This window comes from Squalius cephalus (assembly GCF_949319135.1).
Source record: "Squalius cephalus genome assembly, chromosome: 4".
Lineage (NCBI taxonomy): Eukaryota > Metazoa > Chordata > Actinopteri > Cypriniformes > Leuciscidae > Squalius > Squalius cephalus.
In genome coordinates, this window is record NC_137125.1 from 47,437,233 (window position 1) to 47,461,082 (window position 23,850).

Sequence of the window (23,850 nt, forward strand, 5' to 3'; positions counted from 1 at the left end):
CCGCACCTGACTACTATAATGACATCACCACTGAAGGGTCAAATAAAGGTCAGTGACTTTAACTCATTTCACTAAATTAAATGAACTATTGGGCCTCTGAATAGCTAAAGCAGTTTTTGTTTATTTCCTCCTTGCTGTTAACTCATTTAGAAGAGCAGCAAATCACACCTGAGAATTATGATGATATAATCACTGTTGGACTGAGATCTCGTGATACAGGTTTATTTCTTATTATCATTTACAGGTTTTAACAATATAGATTTATACATATGCACTGTTTCAAAATCCAAAATCTTGCACATTTAATGGATGCATTTAATTTTTCATTATTTTGTCTATTTGTCTCTTTTGACTTGCCAGAAAACTATGATGATGTCATCATTGTACGACAATTCTCCAATGATAAAGCAGGTGTGGGATTCAAATCACTCTCTCAAATTTCAAAAAGATTTCTTTGTTTGTTTGTTTGTCTGTCTTCAAATTATAGTGGCATATAAACTCATGTAATTAATAATACATTTATATCAGAGGGTGTTCAGGAGGAGTATGATGATGTGAAGAATATCAGGGAATATATGAATGGCATGTTTGGTACGTTACCGACATTTACGTTTTGTTTTTTATAATCGTTTTATAATATCAATTTCTGTGATCATGATTGTTCATTTAACTTGACTGCCAATATTGATGTGTTCATTTATAATACTTTTTAAAGCATATATTGATAAATTAATTTGCTTCGTGTTTTCTACTAACAGACTATGATGATGTGGGGGAGGAGCCAGGAAAACAGGGAGGGACTTTATAACTGAAACCACAATCACTGCATCAAATCCTTTCAAAGCTTTTAAGTTTTCTGTAGAGTTTAAGTGTCTTTGATGCTATACAAGTGCTGTTCGCCAATCTTTTATGTAACATTTTGTATTGAAATCTACTAAATCAAGTATGTTTAATCAGTTTTTGACTGAAAAAAAAGGCTTTGCTTTCATGGCTTTTTCAAAAAGTAAAAATTTCTCTTTCCAGAGGTTTTTACAAATCTCATTGTTTTTGTGATCCCATTGCACTAAAACATTTTTATCAATTTGTTTATAATTGTTATAATATCAGATGCTTTAACTTCCACTGCTCCAGTCTAATATTTCACAGCCTCTTAAAAATATAAATAAATATAAAAAATCCAAAATATAATTTTTCTTTTGAATGTAGACCCACTGATGGTGGAAATATATATTTAGCTAAAGAACGTTGGAATGTACTTTTGGGAAATAAGTTTACAAACAGCAGCTGTGATCAAGGATCTTTCCCTCAAAAGAATGTACTGACTCTTTGAACTGAGCAGAAGAGCATGTTGTTCACTTTATGTCCTGCAGACGGTTTTTTGAGAAACAGTATACACGGGGTGCCTACAGCATGCGTTTTATGTACTTGTTTCATATTTCTGTCCAATTTTACTGTTTTTTTTTCTGTTTAGGAATTAAAATCAGACTGACTATGTGCATGGATATTATGTCATTATTATTATTATTATTATTATTATTATTATTATTATTATTGTCATTATTGTGAATTTTGTTTCAACAAACTGTTTTCTGTACACAAAATGCAAAAGTTCAATACAATTATATGAAATGTTATATACTTTTATTCAGGAATAGACCTTTGATATGCATTTTTGCTTCTCAGTGTTTGTGGTCAGCAGTTAGTTATCAGTGCTTGTATCTCTTCTCTGCAGGTGTCAGACTCTGGCGCTGTATGTACACTGAAGTGTTTCCCACACTCACTGTCATGACAGCTGGGTGAGTTTATCATGTGTGTATCTTCAGTAAATTGTCTGAAAGGTGGAGGAGTAACATTCATCAACAGAAGCATTCTCTTGATATATATGGAGATTTATTGGCTGATTTGTTGTTGTAACTGTTCTCTAAGTTTAACTCTGAGTGTGATTGGTGGTCATCAGAAGCCCCTCCCCTCTCTCTACCTTTATCTTTCTCCCCAGAGCAGACAACAGTCTCTTTTTCTTCAGAATTGCTAAGAGAGCAGATGAAAAGTTGGAAACACTTTACAATACGGGTGCACTAATCTACATTAATTCATGCTTAACTAATGCAAAGATAATCATTTGTTAATGTATGACTCATGAAGAACTAAACCATTAATTAATGATTACTGCATCAGTAATAAAGATTCTAAATGATTAATAGATTAAGTAATATATGAATTGTTATTGATTAAATGTGTCATAATGTATTCATTCCTTAAAGCTGCAGTCCGTAGCTTTTTTGGGTTAAAAATTATCCCAAATAAATTTTTGAGCAAGTATAACCAGCCAGTGTTCAAAACAACCTGCTTGCCTTAACTCGATTCAAAACGGTAAGCTTGTAATGTTTATAATTCCAATGGTACTGGTGGATTTTCCGCGGGAAATTCGAGCATGTCTTTGCGTCATTACGTCACATCTGTACACATAAAGAAGGAGTCTCGGCTAGTAGGCTATATTGCGTGTGAGGATGTTGGAGGTGGAGATTTATAGCCTTTTCTCACTGCACTTGATATAATTAAACTTATCAATTTGATGGCGGATCCAGAACGGTTCAAACGACAATCACCAGTGACAACTGGAGATTCACCCGAACAAGACTTCGGACTTCGGAGAAAAAAAAGAGACTGCAACCGGCCCAATGCGAAAACAAGGATAAATATCGGAAGGGCATTAAATGTAGTCACGCAATGCTGATGTTGTTAACATTAACAATTTGAGGACAAAGTATAATTTGCACAGTTTGACGTGATATGATAAGCAATCGTTAGATTTAAGCAATCGGCACGATTTACTGCAATGCTTTTTTCCCCCTTAGTTGGTCAGAACAAAAGTGGATGTTACTTGTTCAGACGACATTTCCAGGTGAAAATTCTTATGTTGGTCATACTTCCAAAAAGTAGAATCTGTGATTGTGAATGCCAGTATCTACACCAGCACGGTGATTGACAGCCTCACATTCTGCTCAAAACGTATTCATCCGCGCTTTGCCATGCCGAGGCACAACCCACGTAAAGTTGATAATTCCGCAAATAACTGCAACTGCAGATTTTGAACAGAGATGGCGACAAAGAGGAAAAACTACGGACTGCAGCTTTAATAACATATTTTATTAACTAATAGTGTAAATTAATGCGTTAATTACCATAATGGGTTGATGTCATGTACTTCAACTTCGAGTTGTCTGCTTTAATTAATCATTAGCTAATGATTTGCAAATGTATCATTATGTTATGACTTTACTTGTTGAGGCACATGACTATTAACTAATTGTTAAGTAATATGCCATTTTGGTTTTGACATCCACACTAAGCCATGGATTTCAGTTTCCATCTACAACCAAGAGAGTCCGATGAACCTTGTTGTTCATGGCACAGGAATATGTCAGGTTAAGCTTGAGGTCGTAGAAAACTGAGAACATGCGGCCGAGCACTGTTATTTCATAACACTGTGTCTAGACTGGACAAAGACAATAGAACGTCCATTATAGTCAGTGATACACTGGATGCGGCGCGACGCTACACAACAAAACCCCGACAGTAAACTGATGCCACATTCTATTTCTAACGTACTCAGAGCTCTTGTGCTCTGTTACGAAGGACAAATGGACCTGTGATGGTCTATCATGTCCAGTGTAGACAGCTGGTCTCGTCCAGTGTAAACACAGTGTAACAGCGGTCAGGAGTTCAGATTCTGGTGTGCTGATATTTGTGTGCAGCCCAACTTACCCCATCCTTCAAACACATTCTTTGACATTACATTCACTGCATGTGCAAACTGTCAAAACCCATAAATGGCATATTACTTAACAATTAGTTAATAGTCATGTGCCTCAACAAGTAAAATCATAACATAATGAGACATTTGCAAATCATTAATGATTAATTAAAGCAGACAACTCGAAGTTGAAGTACATTGCTTTGACCAATTGTGGTAATTAACACATTAATTTACACTTTTAGTTCTTAAAATATGTTATTAAGAAATGAATACATTATGACACATTTAATTAATAACAATTCATATATTACTTAATATATGAACCATATAGAATCTTTATTAGTTGCTGATGCAGTAATCATTAATTAATGTTTTAGTTCTTCATGAGTCATACATTAACAAATGATTATCTGTGCATTAGTTAAGCATGAATGAATGCATATTAGTGCACCCGTATTGTAGTGTTACAGAATAGTTTGTACTGAAGTGCAGAGCAGAGGAAGATGAAGAGCTGTCTGACAATATTTCTGATGTCCACAGTCGTCACACTCACCAGTGCAGGTATTTTATCCCTCAGTTAAAGGGCCAAACAGTTTCTTTCAACATATTAAATGAAAGTAGTTTAATATTTAACATAAGGATATTACAGCATACCATCAATGAGTTTAATTTATATACACTATTGTTTGTATTTCCTTACTGATATTTATTTCTTTTATTAAAAAAATAGCTTATGGTAGCAAAGAATTAGATTCTCACTGATTATTTTTTGGTAAATAATCAATTGCATTAAATGGCCTTGGGTTTTGATGTGTTGTCATATTATACATGCAGCTTTTATAATTTATTAATTGAGTGAAAGCAAAAGTGATTTTCTTTTTCACACCACATGATTATTTAACTCCAAAAAAAGCAGCATAATTGATCTTTCATAATTTAACTTTCATAGATAACGACTCTTGTGTGCAGGCAAAGTGAGGTTGGTTGGGGGTGAGGTTTCCTGTGCTGGTAGAGTGGAGGTTCACCACAAGTAATATCACACACATTTTAAGAATCATTGCAAATAATTTACCAGCAGCTGCAACTTTCAATATGCAACAAGAAAGTAATATTAATGTAGTATTTGTAATCAAATAGTTTTTTTAGTTCATTTACAAAAAAAAATAACTTAATTGAATTGAACATAGTTTATCTAATTCTAGAGTTTAAAGAGATCAGGGGCCGTATTCACAAAACATCGGCCGTATTCATAAAACATCTTAAGGCTAAAAGTAGCTCATATCTTGCCCATTTAGGAGAAACTCTAAAAATAATTAGCATGTTAGTCCTAATTATAGGACAACATTTTTGCTCTGTGTAATTCACAAAGCATTTTAGCACTAAAACCAGCTCATATCTGTGAAAAGTTCAGCAAAGAGGACTTTAAAGTCACTAATACCAAATCACAAACAATCCTAAAATGGCTGTTGCTGGCAATGTGCCTCAGCAATCTGCCCAAAGACACTGTACACCATTTAGGCAACAGGCGATAGAGCATTGGGTGCTGAGCCATTTCTTCATAAATGCAAGAAATATTTTAATTTATAGATTTTAGTCTTCAATGACATAAAGGTTAATTTGGCAATATGCATTGAATGATAGAGAATAAAACATTGCAGTCAAGTTGAAAATAATCTCCATCATCTGCGCTGATAGTCTTGTGGGCAGTTCGGGTGACCTGAGTTCGAGTTTCGGCTCGTGGACCTTTCCCAATCCCTTCCCCCACTTTCTCTCTGCCACTTCGCTTTCTACTCACTCTCCTATCATAATAAAAAGGTAAAAACGGCAAAAATAAATATTTAATAAATAAATAAATAAATACATAAACAAACTAGATGTACCGCATGGCGGTACAAAATATGACCGCCGCTCAGGCCTGCACTGGCTTTCCACAAAAATAAATGACGTGGAGCAATTTGGCTGTATTGCGTGTTTATGTATATACCTAAAAAAAGTAGTAGTATGTGCATGTCTGTCTGTGTGTGTGTGTATGTGTGTGTGTTTGTGTATGTGTGTGTGTTTGTGTATGTGTGTGTCTGTGTGTGTGTGTGTGTATGTATGCGTGCGTACATGTGTGTGCGCGTGTGTGTTTGTGTGTGTGTGTCTGTGCATGTGGATTTGTATGTGTGTGTATGGGTGTGTGTCTGTGCGTGTGGATGTCAGTGTGTGTGCATGCTTGCGTTTGTTTGTATTCCTGCATGTGTGTGTGTGACAGTTAGGGTTGCCAACTTCAGAAAAGGAAAATGCGGGACAATCGTGGTTATTTATAGGAAAATGAGGGACACTCAAAATATTTGTACTGTATCACACAGTGTACGTCATTTCAGTGTCTGCGGTTAAGTTTGTGTTTAAAAGGTTATCAGACATAAACACATTTGTATTGCTTAACCTATTTATGTATTTAATTCTAAAAATAATTTTAATGTCATACATGAAAAAAGTCACATTACAAACAAACCAGTTCAAAATAACAGCATTTATCTAAAATAGAAAGCTTTTTTAACATTATACACAAGGCTTACAGTTCAAAAGTTTGGGGTTAGTAAGATTATTTTTTGGGAAAAAAAATAAAGAAAGTAATTGCCTACTTTTATTCAGCAAGGATGCATTACATTAATCAAAAGTGACAGTTAAGGTAATGTTACAAAAGCTTTCTATGTACTTTCTAAAAGCTTTAAAACATTAATAATAATCAGAAATGTTTTTTGAGCATATTATTCCCTCAGGTAGATTACATGTTTTCTTGCGTGGCTGGATGTTAGACTCATGAACAATAATCACGTTGTTTGCATTCGCCAAAATTGATTAGCCGAAATCAATTAGTGGCCCCCGGGGACCAAACGAAATTTTTCCGTAAAAGTCTAGTGGGGCTACATGCCCACCAAATTTCATGTTCCCCGGTGTTTCGGTGTCCCTGGTATCGTTGACGAAAAAATTCAGTAGATGACGAAAAAAAAAAAAAAAAAAACTTTGACAATCGATTATGGGCTAGGTTGATGTGGGCCCTTAAGACCAACATACCATAAAAATTTCTTCATCCTCGGTGCCACGGTTCAGGTAGTTATTTAGGAAAAACTGCATTTTTTGGGTTTGGGGGGGCCCAGCGCGGGGGGGGAGTGGCCCCCGGGGACCAAACGAAATTTTTCCGTAGAAGTCTAGTGGGGCTACATGCCCACCAAATTTCATGTTCCCCAGTGTTTCGGTGTCCCTGGTATCGTTGACAAAAAATTCATGGGGGCCCCAGCGTGGGGGGGGGGGGAAGTGGCCCCAGGGGACCAAACGAAATTTTTCCGTAAAAGTCTAGTAGACCAACATACCATAAAAAATTCTTCATCCTCGGTGCCACGGTTCAGGTAGTTATTTAGGAAAAACTGCATTTTTTGGGGTTTGGGGGGGCCCAGCGCGGGGGGGGGGAGTGGCCCCCGGGGACCAAACGAAATTTTTCCTTAGAAGTCTAGTGGGGCTACATGCCCACCAAATTTCATGTTCCCCGGTGCTTCGGTGTCCCTGGTATCGTTGACGAAAAATTTACGGGGGCCCCAGCGCGGGGGGGGGAAGTGGCCCCCGTTGACCAAACGAAATTTTTCCGTAAAAGTCTAGTAGACCAACATACCATAAAAAATTCTTCATCCTCGGTGCCACGGTTCAGGTAGTTATTTAGGAAAAACTGCATTTTTTTGGGTTTGGGGGGGCCCAGCGCGGGGGGGGAGTGGCCCCCGGGGACCAAACGAAATTTTTCCTTAGAAGTCTAGAGGGGCTACATGCCCACCAAATTTCATGTTCCCCGGTGCTTCGGTGTCCCTGGTATCGTTGACGAAAAATTTACGGGGGCCCCAGCGCGGGGGGGGAAGTGGCCCCCGGGGACCAAACGAAATTTTTCCGTAAAAGTCTAGTAGACCAACATACCATAAAAATTTATTCATCCTCGGTGCCACGGTTCAGGTAGTTATTTAGGAAAAACTGCATTTTTTTGGGTTTGGGGGGGCCCAGCGCGGGGGGGGAGTGGCCCCCGGGGACGAAACGAAATTTTTCCTTAGAAGTCTAGTGGGGCTACATGCCCACCAAATTTCATGTTCCCCGGTGCTTCGGTGTCCCTGGTATCGTTGACGAAAATTTTACGGGGGCCCCAGCGCGGGGGGGGGGGGGGGGGGAGTGGCCCCCGGGGACCAAACAAAATTTTTCCGTAAAAGTCTAGTAGACCAACATACCATAAAAATTTCTTCATCCTCGGTGCCACGGTTCAGGTAGTTATTTAGGAAAAACTGCATTTTTTGGGTTGGGGGGGGCCCAGCGCGGGGGGGGAGTGGCCCCCGGGGACCAAACGAAATTTTTCCTTAGAAGTCTAGTGGGGCTACATGCCCACCAAATTTCATGTTCCCCGGTGCTTCGGTGTCCCTGGTATCGTTGACGAAAAATTTACGGGGGCCCCAGCGCGGGGGGGGGGAGTGGCCCCCGGGGACCAAACGAAATTTTTCCGTAAAAGTCTAATAGACCAACATACCATAAAAATTTCTTCATCCTCGGTGCCACGGTTCAGGTAGTTATTTAGGAAAAACTGCATTTTTTTGGGTTTGGGGGGGCCCAGCACGGGGGGGGAGTGGCCCTCGGGGACCAAACGAAATTTTTCCATAGAAGTCTAGTGGGGCTACATGCCCACCAAATTTCATGTTCCCCGGTGTTTCTGTGTCCCTGGTATCGTTGACGAAAAATTTACGGGGGCCCCAGCGCGGGGGGGGAAGTGGCCCCCGGGGACCAAACGAAATTTTTCCGTAAAAGTCTAGTAGACCAACATACCATAAAAAATTCTTCATCCTCGGTGCCACGGTTCAGGTAGTTATTTAGGAAAAACTGCATTTTTTTGGGTTTGGGGGGGCCCAGCGCAGGGGGGGAGTGGCCCCCGGGGACCAAACGAAATTTTTCCGTAGAAGTCTAGTGGGGCTACATCCCCACCAAATTTCATGTTCCCCGGTGTTTCGGTGTCCCTGGTATCGTTGACGAAAAATTTACGGGGGCCCCAGCGCGGGGGGGGGGAAGTGGCCCCCGGGGACCAAACGAAATTTTTCCGTAAAAGTCTAGTAGACCAACATACCATAAAAATTTCTTCATCCTCGGTGCCACGGTTCAGGTAGTTATTGAGGAAAAACTGCATTTTTTTGGGTTTGGGGGGGCCCAGCACGGGGGGGGAGTGGCCCCCGGGGACCAAACGAAATTTTTCCTTAGAAGTCTAGTGGGGCTACATGCCCACCAAATTTCATGTTCCCCGGTGCTTCGGTGTCCCTGGTATCGTTGACGAAAAATTCAGTAAGGTGACGAAAAAAAAAAAAAAAAAAACTTTGACAATCCCTATATGACCGCTTTCGCTAGCTACGCTAGCGGCGGTCATAATTAGTATTAGAATAGGAACTGCAGAGGGATGCAGAAAACCCTCGAGGTAGGTGAGTCAGGTGTGTGTATATACAGTTGTAGTCAGAATTATTGGCACGATATGATCAAAGATGGCTGTAAAAATAAATCTATATTGTTTATCATTTTGATCTTTCACAAAAAATGTTTGCAAAAATCTAACCTTTCATTTAAAGGGGGGGGTGAAATGCTATTTCATGCATACTGAGTTTTTTACACTGGTAAAGAGTTGGATTCCCATGCTAAACATGGACAAAGTTTCAAAAACTAAGTTGTACGTTTGGAGTATTTTTGTTCCAAAAATACTCCTTCCGGTTTGTCACAAGTTTCGGAAAGTTTTTTTCGAGTATGGCTCTGTCTTACGTAAGATAGGGCGGAATTTCCTTATATGGGTCCTAAGGGCACTTCTCCGGTAAGATCGCGGCCGCGCGCGCACTCGTAGACCAGAGCAAGAGAGTGAAAGCAGTTCGCCATCAAAGCGCCCTGCCCGGCTTTTGGGAAGTCAATGTCACCAAAGAAGTGTGTTTTTGGTTGCCAGGGCAAGACAACCCTGCACAGATTCCCAAAGAACCCAGCGTTAAGGAACCCGTGGCAGTTTGTTTTCCTGAGCATAAACGGAGTTGTGTAAGACTTTTGTTCCCTGCATTTCGACGATGATTGTTTTATAAACAAAGCCCAGATCTACGGATTTGCAGATCGTCTAATGCTTAAGGATCGAGCAGTCACAATGATAAAGGTTCGCGGTCGTGCGTTGGAACCGGACGGTGAGTAAAACTGTTTGTTGAACAAATGTCTCTGTGTGTTGTCACTAGCTTGGCGTGTTAGCACAGCTAAGCTTCGCCCACACGGCCCGCCCCCAGCCGCTCGTTTTTTTCCGGAAAGACTCGGTACAGCCTATCTTTATGTTAAAAATTTAATAAAAACAAAATACTTTTTGGAGATATGAAGGATGCAATATTACTCTATAGGTACTCAAGATTAACAGGAGATTGAGTGAAAATGAGCATTTCACCCCCCCTTTAAGTAAAATAATTGAAATTGGGGGGGAAATTAGCCTGGCTAACGTCAGACCTCGTCTCATTGAGACGTTGTCTGGGAACCACATGTTCATTTTCTCGTATTTGAGGCGTGGTTTACGAATGCCCAGAGCCGTTTATTGGGCGCTACGAATGTCTATCAAATGCGCCTGTACGTAGCTCATAGCTAATTGTTTCAATTATACCAGATGATGTACTGAATGTAGAGCAACAGAAATTCGACGAGGAAGAAGACGAAATAAACTTGCGTTCTAAACTACTTAGAACACTATCTAAGGCTGCATCGAAAGGTAACTTCGCGTCTGCTGCCATGTTGGACCCATAGATATAAACAAACTGCTTCGGTGTGTCGCATAGACGTCGTCATCGTCTGGCTGCTCCCTCCCCGTTCTGTGATTGGTTCCCTTTTTGAGGGGAAAATCTGGTCCATGGTGTCCAGGCTGCCTAGCAGCGTGAATAAAATTGTGCTGCGCGCTAGGCAGCATGGGGAAACCCAGGCTAGGGGGAAATAACATTATGAAATAAATGTTTTTCTCCAAAAACACGTTGGCCATAATTATTGGCACCCTTTTATTAAGTACTTTTTGCAACCTCCTTTTGCCAAGATTACCACTCTGAGTTTTCTCATATGATGCCTGATGAGTTTGGAGAACACCTGACAAGAGATCAGAGACCATTCCTCCATACAGAATCTCTCCAGATCCTTCAGATTCCCAGCTCCAACCGGACACCGCATAGATATCAGCAATAAACGCTCCACTAGACTAAGCCCAAGAAACCATTCACCTGGTGGAGTGGGCCCTCACCCCAATAGGGCACTTCAAGTCAAAGGACTTGTAAGCTAGCACTATTGCGTCCACTATCCAGTGGGATAGTCTCTGCTTCGTAACTTGCAGCCCCTTTGAGCGGCCTCCGAAGCACACAAACAGCTGCTCTGACTGCCTGAACTGGCTAGAGCGCTCAATGTACACCCTAAGGGCCCGAACTGGGCGAAGTGAGTGTAGCCTCTGCTCGCCCTCAGCAGAGGGGAGAGCAGAGAGTAAAATGACTTGTGCTCTAAAGGGCGTGGAAAGCACCTTAGGCATTTGTTGGATAACAAATTCATTGGGCCTATGGACGACTTTACTGTCGTTGGGCCCAAACTCAAGACAGGAGGCGTCCACTGAAAGAGCCTGCAGATCACCAACTCACTTGATAATAGCAGGAGGGTGATCTTTAGTGAGAGAGACCGAAGGTCGACCTCACAAGACAGAGGGTCTACATTCTGAGCGGAGCACCAGCCGGAAAACATAGGCCATTTCTGGGCATAAAAGTGCCTTGTAGAATGTGCCCTAGCCTCAGAGATGGTGTTCAAGACCTCCCTGGAGAGACGTGAAGGCTCCCGTCGAGAGGCCACAGATGAAGGCTCCACAACTTGAGTTGGGGATGCCAAATGGACCCCTCCACTTGGGAAAGGAGGTCTCTCCTCAGCGGGATTGGCCATAGAGCTGCTGATTGGAGCTGCTGATAGCAGCTGAGCTATTCCCGGGAACCACTGCTGGTTCTGCTAGAGTGGTGCCACAAGTAAAACCAAGCATCTGTCCTCCCTGATTCGGTTGATGACCTGAGGGAGCAGGGCTACTGGAGGGAAGGCATAAAGGCACAGAGAGGGCCACCTGCAGGCAAATACATCCTTCTTCTTTGGGAAGAATATTTGGCTGTGGGCGTTTTCCTTCGATGCAAATATCAGAATATCTGCTCCCATGTTCATGGATCCCGGCACATGTATCGCTCTTACTGAGTGAAGATTGTACTGTGGCTACAGAAGGCGGTGGAGTGCCAGCCTGTTTAACGGACGAGACCTGAGACCCCCTTGATGATTTATATAGACTACCACTGTCATGCTGTCCGATTGGACCAAGACATGATGCCCCCTGAAATCTGACTGGAACTCCTTGAAGGCCAGAAGTACTGCCATAATTTCCCCAACCAGTCTTGGAGGCAACCATCACGACTACTAGAAGGAAAGTAGTCGTGACGGATGCTTTCCAAGACTGGTTGGGGCGCCCTATGATGAAACCGAGCCCAGTTCTACTCCTAACTGATACTGATGGAGCGATTTCCAGGGGACCAGGGCTTTGGTACAGCTGAGGGTCCTAAGTAACAGGCCCAAGGAAATAGTGAGGAGGCTACTTCCATGAGGCCCAGTAGGGTCTGAAACAAATTCAGGGGGAGGTTGTCCCCAACTTTGAATGACGGCACTAGTCCCTGCCCAGGGAGCGTTCCGGCAAAATCCAGGCATCTGGGACGAATCGAATACTGCCCCCAGGAACGAGATCCGCTGGCTGGGGGACAGCAAGCTTTTGCTCAGCTTGATCCTGAACCCCAGACTTTCCAAATGGCTGAGAAGCAGAGATCTGCGTGCACATAGCTCCTCCTTCGATTGGGCTAAGAACAACCAATCATCAAGGTAATTCAGGATGCTTACTCCAATCCATTTCAGGGGGAGAGGGCCGCATCCACGCATTTCGTGAAGGTGCATGGAGCTAGGGCCAGTCCAAATGGTGGGACTGTATCTTGGTAAGACACCCCTTCGAATGCAAATCTCAAGAACGGTCTGTGACTGGGAGCTACTACTTGTATATTAAAGTATGCATTTATTCAATATCCTTATCCTTGAAATTTTTTGGTTCCCATGAGGGAAACAGCTTATAAATCTTATGGCATTACTCGTATATTACTTCCAAACTTTTATAGGTTATTGATATACTTTGTTATGAGCTAAAAGTGTCTTCTTCAGAAATCCTGTCTTTTATTTATGTATTTTTTTTTTTTTTTTTTTTTTATACTTGCCATTTCACAAGAGAAATTACATAAAAAAACTCTCATCCAAACTGTAAAATACTGAAAAATATGAGGGTACAGTACAGGGTGCTTTGGCAGATATGTACTGTAGTACTGGCTCTCTCTGCTGGTCACAATGTGAACAACATGCTTATTTTTACTATGGTTATGGTTTTTGTGGGCCATCTGAAACCACTTTTGTGGAATTAGGTCAATTTCACATTAGTCAAAGGAATTATTTGACATACACTGAAGGAAGGTGTCACAAAATTAAGTTTGTGATGTTTTCCACCCCTCTGTGTAATTAGAGCTAACTTTTGCACTGTGTCCTTGCAAGCATTTATTAACTTAATGTTTTTAATGCCATTTTACAATAGTTGAGTTGAGTTTATTACGTGTTAATATCATGCTAACATAATGTATACATTAATAGACAGTGTGTAGGACATTCATAGTTAGTTATCAGTGTTTTTATCTCTTCTCTGCAGGTGTTGGGCTTTGATGCTGTAAATAAACTGGAGAGTTTCCTGTCTCCTGCAAGTCAGTGAAATACGTGTGTGTGTGTGTGTGTGTGTGTGTGTGTGTGTGTGTGTGTGTCTTTCTGCATCCCCTCTTGATGGGTGGGGAGGAGGAGCTCATCAGCACTGACTGTTAGATATATATGGAGAAGATCATTAAAGCCTGGTCTGATTTGTCACTGAAGTTGTTTGATGATTTCCTCTGTTCTGTCTAATAAGGTAACAGCGAGTGTGATTGGAGGGTTTTGAACCTCTTTCTCTCTCATTAAGGGGGCTGAGAGAGGACGCCTGTACTTCTGTATCGTCAGTGCGGAGAAGCTTGTACTGGATGTTGAATTTATCAAGCAGAGAGAGATGGAGAGATGCCTGACACTCATTTTACTGTCTTCAATTATAATACTCATCACAGCTGGTAAGTAGACAATGAATGAAAGTGATGTTATTTTCAGAAATTCAGTATTGTATTGTTCAAAAACTTAAAATTAAGTTTGACTGTAATGTGGTGCCTCAGATGATAATAATAATAATAATAATAATAATAATAATGAATGCATTTGTTATTTACAGATCATCAGATTATTAGATCTCTGCTTAATTGTCACATGACAAAAAAAACTACACAATTTCTCTTGTAAGCTGCAAATTATTTGATCGCATTTGTCAAACATAATTTTACAAAAGTTAAAACTATTTACTTATCCATGATTAAGCAGTGTATATATATATATATATATATATATACATACATACAGTATAGAAATGGCTTTTGTTACTATACCAATCATACCAATTTTTTTTTTAAACTTTTGTTAGTTTGAGATCCTAAAGAAAATTAAGCTGTGATCAAACATTTTTTTGAAAAACCAAGAAAGAAAAAGAATAATACATGGCACCTTATGGCTTCCATATTGCACCATTATCATTTCAATAGCTAAACAGGTCCACTGCACCATACAGAGAAAAAAAGGAAGAAACATTAATTTACACAACTTTGTTGTCTCATTTTTTTACCCTGTGTATGTATTTTTCTCTTCCTCTTTTCCTCTCTTCCACCCTTTCTAATCCCTTTATCTTTCTCTCATTGTGTCAGCTCTCTCAGCATCAGTCCATGTGAATGTGAGGCTGGTTGGTGGTCACAGTCGCTGTGCTGGTACAGTGGAGGTTCTTCATAGAGGTCAGTGGGGAACAGTGTGTCACTATGACTGGGATTTGGCTGATGCTGCAGTGGTGTGTAGAGAGCTGGACTGTGGAGAACCTGTAGATGCTCTGAGTGATGCTCATTTTGGACCAGGATCAGGACCAATCTGGATAAGTTATGTCATGTGTAAAGGATCAGAGTCAACAGTGGAGAAGTGTGGATCAGGAGGATGGGAAAAACACAACTGTGATCATAGTAAAGATGCTGGAGTCATCTGCTCAGGTAATATATATGTATAACGTTTTGTGCTTCCTTATTGGTTTCTCATTGATTTTAATTGTTAAAATGTTTAATTATTCAGTCATTCAAAAGCAAATCAACAAATCATTTTTGTTGATCTATGTTGTCCTATTTAGAAGTCAGGCTGGTTGGAGGTTCTCGCTGCTCTGGGAGGTTAGAGATACTTGATGATCAGTCGTGGGTTTCAGTGTGTGACGCTGCCTTTGACCAGCAGGATGCAGAGGTTGTGTGTAGAGAGCTGGACTGTGGGGCTCCTGTACAGGTGCTGGGAGAAGATGCTTTTGGCAAAGGAGACGCTCAGATGTGGACACGAGAGATTCAGTGCAACGGAAATGAGTCTCAGATTCACCTCTGTCAAACATCACCATTAGATGAAAACAACTGTTCACATGAGCACAACATTGGTTTGCTGTGTACTGGTAAGAGTTCAAAATGTAACAGAGCAGTTTTATTTCATTTTATTTGAACATTTTACATGTCAACTCACAACTCGCCTTTCTCTCTTTCTTTCATTCCAAGACATAAGAAATGTGAGACTGGTAAATGGTAGCAGTCGCTGTGCTGGTAGAGTGGAGGTTCTTCATAGAGGTCAGTGGGGAACAGTGTGTGGTGTTGGCTGGGATTTGGCTGATGCTGCAGTGGTGTGTAGAGAGCTGGACTGTGGAGAACCTGTAGATGCTCTGGGTGATGCTCAGTTTGGACTGGGATCAAGGCCAGTCTTAATGAAAATTGCAATTTGTAGTGGATCAGAGTCTACACTTAAGAAATGTGGATCCATAAAATTGAATGTTCCTGACGAGTGTCTTAATAAGAGCGCTCAAGTCATTTGTTCAGGTAAGTTAAAAGTTTCATATTATTATACAAAACACTTGTCAGAAGCAGTCATCATTTTTATTTTCCATGATTATTTTCTACCTTTCTCTTCTGTTAAAATTAATTTTATATAAAATAGATATACTCTATTAATTATATAATTGTACAATTTTAATTTGAACTGTCACAACATTTCCTATGCTTACTGTAGCACACATTTACATATACATACACATACAGTTAAAGAGGAAACTAAATACAGTCTACAGTTATGAAAATCTGAGGTTGTGTCCCAGATAGACCTGTGGTACTCACAGGTATTCGCAAGCAGCAGCCATTACTATTCTGCAAGACCTCAAATGCACCTCAAGTGCTCCATTCGGGACAGGGCCTTGTAGGTGGAAATCTGTCCTGCTATATACCTTTAAAATAAGCCATCATTTTGTTGATCTGTGTTGTTTTATTTAGAAGTCCGGCTGGTTGGAGGTTCTCGCTGCTCTGGGAGGTTAGAGATACTTGATGATCAGTCGTGGGTTTCAGTGTGTGACGCTGCCTTTGACCAGCAGGATGCAGAGGTTGTGTGTAGAGAGCTGGACTGTGGGGCTCCTGTACAGGTGCTGGGAGAAGATGCTTTTGGCAAAGGAGACGCTCAGATGTGGACACAAGAGATTCAGTGCAGAGGAAATGAGTCTCAGATTCACAACTGTCCAACATCACTATCACTTGAAAACAACTGTTCTGATAACACCGGTGTTGATCTGGTGTGTGCAGGTTAGAGGATTGTTTTTTTAATAAACTGAAATTAAATTGAATGTCCACTAAATCTAGAATACATATTAGTTCCATAATATATTTTTCCTATTTGTGTGATACTTTTTTCTTTCTATTTGTTTGTATCTTTATCTTATCTCTCACTATTTTCATTAATCATGTATAGACATTATGAGAGTAAGACTGGTTGGTGGTACCAGTCGCTGTGCTGGTAGAGTGGAGGTTCTTCATAGAGGTCAGTGGGGAACAGTGTGTGGTGTTGACTTTGATATGGCTGATGCTACAGTGGTGTGTAGAGAGCTGGACTGTGGAGAACCTGTAGATGTTCTGGGTGATGCTTATTTTGGATCTGGATCAGGACCAATCTGGCCAAATCGCAAGTTATGTACTGGATCAGAATCTACACTGAAGAACTGTGGATCAGTACAATGGGGTTTATATCAGTGTGATCATACTAATGATGCGGGAGTCATTTGTTCAGGTAAGCTGCTCCAAACCTCAATTCTGTTTTTATATTACTCTAGATCCACCTGCCTTAAAGGGATAGTTCACCAAAAATGAAAATTATTTCATTATTTTACTCACCCTCAAGTCAGGCCAAATCAGAATCACTTTCTTCTGTGGAGCACAAAAGATGTTTTTTTTTCAGGATCCAAAATAAGAAACACCATAAAGTGGTAAATGAGATTTGTGCAGTGTTTTATAAAATTACATTCAGTAGCTTTTTTGTGAGCAACAGAACAAACTTTATTATTATTCTTTGTCATGTTGGTGCTTCGACAGCCTGTCTTAACTCGCTTCCATTATGTTCAAAAGAGTGGCAACTGGCCAGGATATCCTTCAAGAATTTGCTTTTTGTGTTCCATGGAAGAAAAGAAGGTCATATGAATTTGGATTGACATGCAGGATAGGTAAATTGGAGACAGTAAATTGTCTGTAGGTATTAGTGAGCATGTGTATGTGTATGTGTATGTGTATGTGTATGTCTGTGTGTGTTAGTTCTGTGATGGGCTGGCCATTCATCATGGGTATTTCCCTACCTTTGCCTTGAGACGCGATAGGCTCCAGCATCCCTGCAACCCTACACAGGATCAAGCAGTTTGGCGGATGGATGGATTAGTAAATAATGGCAGAGCTTTCATTTTTGAATGAACTATCCATTTAAATGAACCTTTCATAAAGCTTTTCATTAATTTCCATTGATTCCTTTTTACATTAATGAATGTTTCTGTGTGGTAGAAATGAATGACATTTAGATAACAAACAAAAAACGGTTATTTATCTCTTGCTACTTCAGGTGTCAGGCTTATCGGAAACTCCAGTTGCTCTGGGAGGTTAGAGATACTTGACGATCAGTCGTGGGTTTCAGTGTGTGACGCTGCCTTTGACCAGCAGGATGCAGAGGTTGTGTGTAGAGAGCTGGACTGTGGAGCTCCTGTACAGGTGCTGGGAGAAGATGCTTTTGGCAAAGGAGACGCTCAGATGTGGACACAAGAGATTCAGTGCAGAGGAAATGAGTCTCAGATTCACTTCTGTCCAACATCTTTTCATAAAAACAGTTGTTCACATAATTACCAGGGACTGATCTGTGCTGGTAAGAAATAAAACATGAGATTATTTTTATTTTTTATTTATTTTTTTACCTTTAACACCTTTAAAGTCTCTCTCTTTATTCTTCTGTCACTTAGATAGAAAGAATGTGAGGCTGGTTGGTGGCAACAGTCGCTGTGCTGGTAGAGTGGAGGTTCTTCATAGAGGTCAGTGGGGAACAGTGTGTGGCAATTTTTGGGATATGACTGATGCTACAGTGGTGTGTAGAGAGCTGGACTGTGGAGAACCTGTAGATTCTCTGAGTGATTCTCAGTTTGGACAAGGATCAGAACCAATATGGATGAGTAGTGTGTTATGTGCTGGATCAGAGTCTACACTGAAGAACTGCTGGGCGTCAGGATGGAGCATAAATGTCTGTAGTCAGCATTCAAATGCCGGGGTCATCTGTTCAGGTAAATAATGCTGGACTTAAAAGCATTCCACTCTTGCTTTTCTACTTGTTGCCAATGGATTTATGTTTACACAAGTAATGATTTTGTTTTATGTGGAAAACTTTAACAAATCTGTATTGTTACACGTTTTGTCTGCATTTACGCCTGTAATATATATTTTTTCTGTATTATATGTTTTTTCTACTGTTCATGTAACACAAACAGGTCATAAACCTTCCAGACTTGCTGCTGGGCCTCACCTCTGCTCTGGGAGGTTAGAGATACTTGATGATCAGTCGTGGGTTTCAGTGTGTGACGCTGCCTTTGACCAGCAGGATGCAGAGGTTGTGTGTAGAGAGCTGGACTGTGGGGCTCCTGTACAGGTGCTGGGAGAAGATGCTTTTGGCAAAGGAGACGCTCAGATGTGGACACAAGAGATTCAGTGCAGAGGAAATGAGTCTCAGATTTCATTCTGTTCAATATCATCATCACAGAAACACAACTGCACCAATAATGTTGGCCTGATCTGTTCTGGTAAAGAATCAATATTCACTGTGTCTATATTACAAAAATGTATTCCCCCAAGTTGTTTATTTTTTGTATTGTTACTGAATAGTTAAAGTACACTATGTAACTTTTTGTTCAGAATTAACTAAATTTAAATAATGAGTGATGATTACATCATAAATCCATCTTCCAAACCGGGTTTTTGTCTCACCCTGATTCATTGGCACCGATTAATGTTTCTGCCTGTGGGTGCCCACCAAAACAAATGCATACAGCTACAAACTGCTATGGGCCAAAAGCTACATAGTGCATCTTTAAGAATTATTTGACGTCGTTACATCACACACATAAAGAGAAGATTTTTCTCAGTCAAGATATTTTTTTTGTTGGGTCTTGTAATGACAAAAGTTTTTTGCACAGGTTACACCGATCTCAGACTGGTAAACGGCTCAGACTCTTGTTCTGGAAGAGTGGAGCCTCGGTTTCTCAATGAATGGGGCTCAGTGTGTGATGCATGCTGGGATATGAGAGCTGCCAGTGTCCTCTGTAGACAGCTGAATTGTGGGATTGCTGTGTCTGTTGTGGGATCAGACTGGTTTGGAAAGGGAAGTGGTGAAATCTGGGCTGATGTGTTTGATTGTGACGGGAATGAAACAAAACTCTCAGAATGTTCCGTCTCTTCATGGAGTCGAGCTGAATGTTCTCATAGACGAGATGTTGGAGTCATTTGCTCTGGTAAACTTATTTGACACACTACTGAAAAACTCTCTATATAATATATAAACACTATTTTATATTGTTCAAACACAAGTCTTACTTTAGTAAAACATGATCATCTTTCCTCAGGTTCCTCTCTGGCTGTTCATGACGGTCTGGTGCGGTTGTCTGGAGAGAGACAGTGTGAGGGTGAGCTGGAAGTTTCCATCCATCAGGTCTGGAGGAGAGTTCTGCTGGACTCCTGGAGTCTCACTGAATCCTCTGTGGTCTGCAGACAGCTGGGCTGTGGCTCTGTGCTGAACTTCTCCGGCTCCTCTTCATCCAGTCCTGAACACAGTCATGAGTGTGTGACGGGCTTCCAGTGCTCTGGGAGTGAAGCTCATCTGAGGAACTGCAGCTCTCCACAAACTCTCAACTGCAGCTCCACACAACAGCTGTCAATCACCTGCCTTGGTGAGAACAACAACATCTGTGCAGATTCTTCAGTTGTTAGTGATCAATAATGTGTTTTTCTCTCTGAATATCAGGTCGCGGGTCCATCAGGCTGGTGGGTTCTGGGGGAGACTGTGCAGGGAGGCTGGAGGTTTTTCACAGCGGCTCATGGGGGACAGTGTGTGATGACTCCTGGGATATTAAAGATGCCCATGTGGTGTGCAGACAGCTGCAGTGTGGAGTGGCCCTCAGTAACCAGCAGGTACCAGCCTGGTTTGGTCCTGGTTCTGGACCCATATGGCTGGATGAGGTGAAGTGTGAGGGGAATGAGACGTCCCTGTGGAACTGCTCTTCTCCAGGCTGGGGGAAACATGACTGTCAACACAAGGAGGATGTAGGAGTCGTATGCTCAGGTAAACATGCTTCTATATACAGTATGTGTTTAAATTAAACTTATAATGAATATAACATTTTAAGAAACTTCAAGTTAACACTTTACAATAAGGTACATTAGTTAACTACCTTAGTTAACCTAAACTAAGAATGAACTATACTTCTACAGCATTTATTAATTCATTTATTAATTTATTAATTTCAACATCTACTAATACATTATTAAAATCAAAGGTTGTATTTGTTAACATTAGTTAATGCGCTATGAACTAACATGAACAAACAACGAACGAACAGCTGTGTTTATTAACCAACATTAACAAAGATGAATAAATACTGTAACACATGTATTGCTTATTGTTAGTTCATGTTAGTTAATACATTAACTAATGTTAACTAATGAACCCTATTGTAAAGTGTTACCAACTTTAAAAACACATTTATGTGTCCATAATACCCACACTTTTAAAATGTACTAATTTTCCACTTCTATCTAGAGTTTAAAGAGATCAGGTTAACTGAGGGCTGTGAAGGGAATGTGGAGGTATTCTACAATGGATCCTGGGGTAATGTGTGCTGTAATGAGATGGACACAGACACAGTGAGTCTGATCTGTCAAGAGCTGAACTGTGGAAGATCTGGCGTTGTGTCTGATTGTACACCAAGACTGGAATCAGCTCGTAACTGGCTGGATGAAGTGAAATGTCGACCACATGATTCAAATCTGTGGCAGTGTCCATCTTTACCCTGGGGACAGAATGACTGCGACAAAAATGGAGTGGCCAAAATCACCTGCTCAGGTAAGACTGATGCAATTTCCATCACTAAAAAACAGCAGTTCCCTTTCAGTCGCTCACGTTCGACGTAACGTCGACGTGACGACGTAATTGAGATCACTTCAGAGAGCCCTATCAACTTCGAGTATCTACAGAACAAGCCAATGAACGTTGGCGTGCGTGAACGCGTCACGCGCCCCCGCCCCGCCGCGCGGGTATAAACAGGAAGCGGGCACACGCACGCACACATTGTCTTTCACTTCGGAGCCGAGCTTTTGCTTTCACTTCCGAACTCTACAGGAAAAGACTGCCTTTGAAAACGAGAAGAGGACTCTCCTTGTGTTGGTGTGACGGCGCGATCAGCGGTGGCCGCGAGCATTGCAGCTCACAACTGCTGTTTTCACAGCACTATTGTTCTGTGTTTGTGTGTGTGTGTGTGTCGGTTCGGTGGGCGTTTCCCCGTGTGTTCATTCACACCGCGGCTACCCCTGGGTGCCTCAGCACTGAGAGAGTTATTTTTCTATTTTTTAGTTTTCACTAAAAGAGCAACACAAGCGTGACCCTGCGTCTTTTTCAAGATGTCATTCCGCTTGTGCGTTTCTGGATGCCGTCGTTCCCTGGCGCCAGCAGATGGCCACAGTAGTTGCCTCTCGTGTTTGGGCATTCAACACGCTGAGGCAGCTTTTGTGGATAGTTCGTGTTCCCATTGCGGGAATATGACTATCTCAGCGCTAAGATCGAGACTCGCTTACCTCAAGGGAGGTGCAGTCCCCTCGCCTATGCCCCGATCTAGTGTTTATTCTGCCCCGCAGAATAGACCTACTTCGGCGCATGACCAGGGTGATCTGAGGATTACCGTGAGGGCTTCCCCGTCGAGTCAACCTCCGCGGGCCCCTCACGCCTCACAAGCGCTGTTGCCATTGGGGCCCCTTAGTGAACGTCTTGGTCCTTCTCCGGAACGACCAACCGTTTCCTTTGGGGCTCCAGCTGACGATCAGATGTCGATCGCAGCATCGGAGGGGGAGCTTCAGTCCTCTGGAGATGACGACTCGGCTGCGTTGCCCCCTTCGGGGCGTGTAGCGTTGTCCGAGACCGATCCAGAATGGGCGGCTATGCTTTCCCGGGCCGCCGAGAAGGTTGGGCTTGCGTGGAACCCTCCACCACGTCCCGAACCTTCTCGGTTGGACGATTGGTTTCTCGGGGCGGGCCGTGCTGGTTCTCAGTGCGCCGCCCCGGTACCTTTCTTTCCGGAGGTGCATGAGGAGCTTACTAGGACGTGGAAGGCACCGTATAGTGCCCGAAGCCGTTCTAGTGGCTCCTCCCCCCTTGCCACCCTCGACGGCGGGGCAGCTAAGGGGTGTGTGGATATCCCCCGGTACCTTTCTTTCCGGAGGTGCATGAGGAGCTTACTAGGACGTGGAAGGCACCGTATAGTGCCCGAAGCCGTTCTAGTGGCTCCTCCCCCCTCGCCACCCTCGACGGCGGGGCAGCTAAGGGGTGTGTGGATATCCCCCCAGTGGAGCGGGCCGTCGCGATGCAACTGTGTCCGGCGTCAGCTTCCTCTTGGCGGGGTAATCCACGCCTCCCGTCCAAGGCCTGTAAGTTCTCGTCCGGTCTAACGGCGAGGGCTTACAAGACCTGTGGACAGGCTGCTTCCGCCCTCCATGCCATGGCGCTCTTGCAGGTCCACCAGGCCCAGGCGCTCATGGACATGAACGTGGGTGGTTCTGACCCAGAGCTCCTTCGGGAGCTCCGTGTGGCAACCGACCTCGCCCTCCGGGCGACGAAGGAAACCGCACGTTCAGTCGGTCAGGCGATGTCCACCTTGGTGGTCCAGGAGCGCCACCTTTGGCTCAACCTGGTGGATATGAGGGACACCGATAAATATCGGTTCCTGGATGCCCCTCTTTCCCAGGTTGGGTTGTTTGGCGACGCGGTCGAGAGCTTTGCCCAGCAGTTCTCGGCCGCACAGAAGCAGACGGAGGCCATCCGACACATCCTGCCCCGGCGGACCACTGCTGCTCCCACCCGTCCGCCGGCCGCAGATCCTCCGTCTACTCGTCGCCGAGGTCGGCCTTCTGCGGCGTCCTCCGCTCCCGCTAAGCCCCAGCAGCAGCAACCATCCAGGCCTCAGCGCGGAGCAAGCCGTAGGAAGCCGCCCCCGCCCGTCCAGGCCGCTGCCAAACCAGCAGGCAAGCGACGGTGCAAACGACCCTGAGACGGGCGGCCCAGAGGTGGATCAAGTTGCTCTTCAGGAGATGGCGAAGGCGCCACTCCTTCCCCCGGTGGAGGGCCGGGCGGAGAATCTTTTGTTTCCTTTTCTTTTTGTTCCGCCACTGACCCACGGGTCAGTGGTACCCACATTTTCAAAGAAAGAGCAATTTCTGAAACCTCTGGGCCCCAAGAGGGCGCGCTTGGCAGTCGACGACGCCGCCATGCCTTGT

At 42.7% G+C, this 23,850-nt stretch overlaps 1 protein-coding gene across 1 annotated transcript in view; it reads left to right on the top strand.

Moving 5' to 3' along the window:
* The window catches only part of LOC307157729 (uncharacterized protein), a gene marked incomplete at both ends in the record, with an annotated part of 62,746 nt that overhangs the window by 17,334 nt on the left and 21,562 nt on the right, over nucleotides 1–23,850 (top strand). Inside the window, 13 exons of the mRNA XM_079869652.1 lie at nucleotides 13,548–13,599; nucleotides 14,668–14,997; nucleotides 15,132–15,434; nucleotides 15,535–15,699; nucleotides 16,297–16,599; nucleotides 16,766–16,984; nucleotides 17,897–18,193; nucleotides 18,288–18,602; nucleotides 18,807–19,115; nucleotides 19,509–19,823; nucleotides 19,935–20,258; nucleotides 20,333–20,650; nucleotides 21,128–21,430. Of these exons, the coding sequence (XP_079725778.1) occupies nucleotides 13,548–13,599; nucleotides 14,668–14,997; nucleotides 15,132–15,434; nucleotides 15,535–15,699; nucleotides 16,297–16,599; nucleotides 16,766–16,984; nucleotides 17,897–18,193; nucleotides 18,288–18,602; nucleotides 18,807–19,115; nucleotides 19,509–19,823; nucleotides 19,935–20,258; nucleotides 20,333–20,650; nucleotides 21,128–21,430 (3,553 nt within the window). The remainder of the gene's footprint in view (nucleotides 1–13,547; nucleotides 13,600–14,667; nucleotides 14,998–15,131; nucleotides 15,435–15,534; nucleotides 15,700–16,296; nucleotides 16,600–16,765; nucleotides 16,985–17,896; nucleotides 18,194–18,287; nucleotides 18,603–18,806; nucleotides 19,116–19,508; nucleotides 19,824–19,934; nucleotides 20,259–20,332; nucleotides 20,651–21,127; nucleotides 21,431–23,850) is intronic.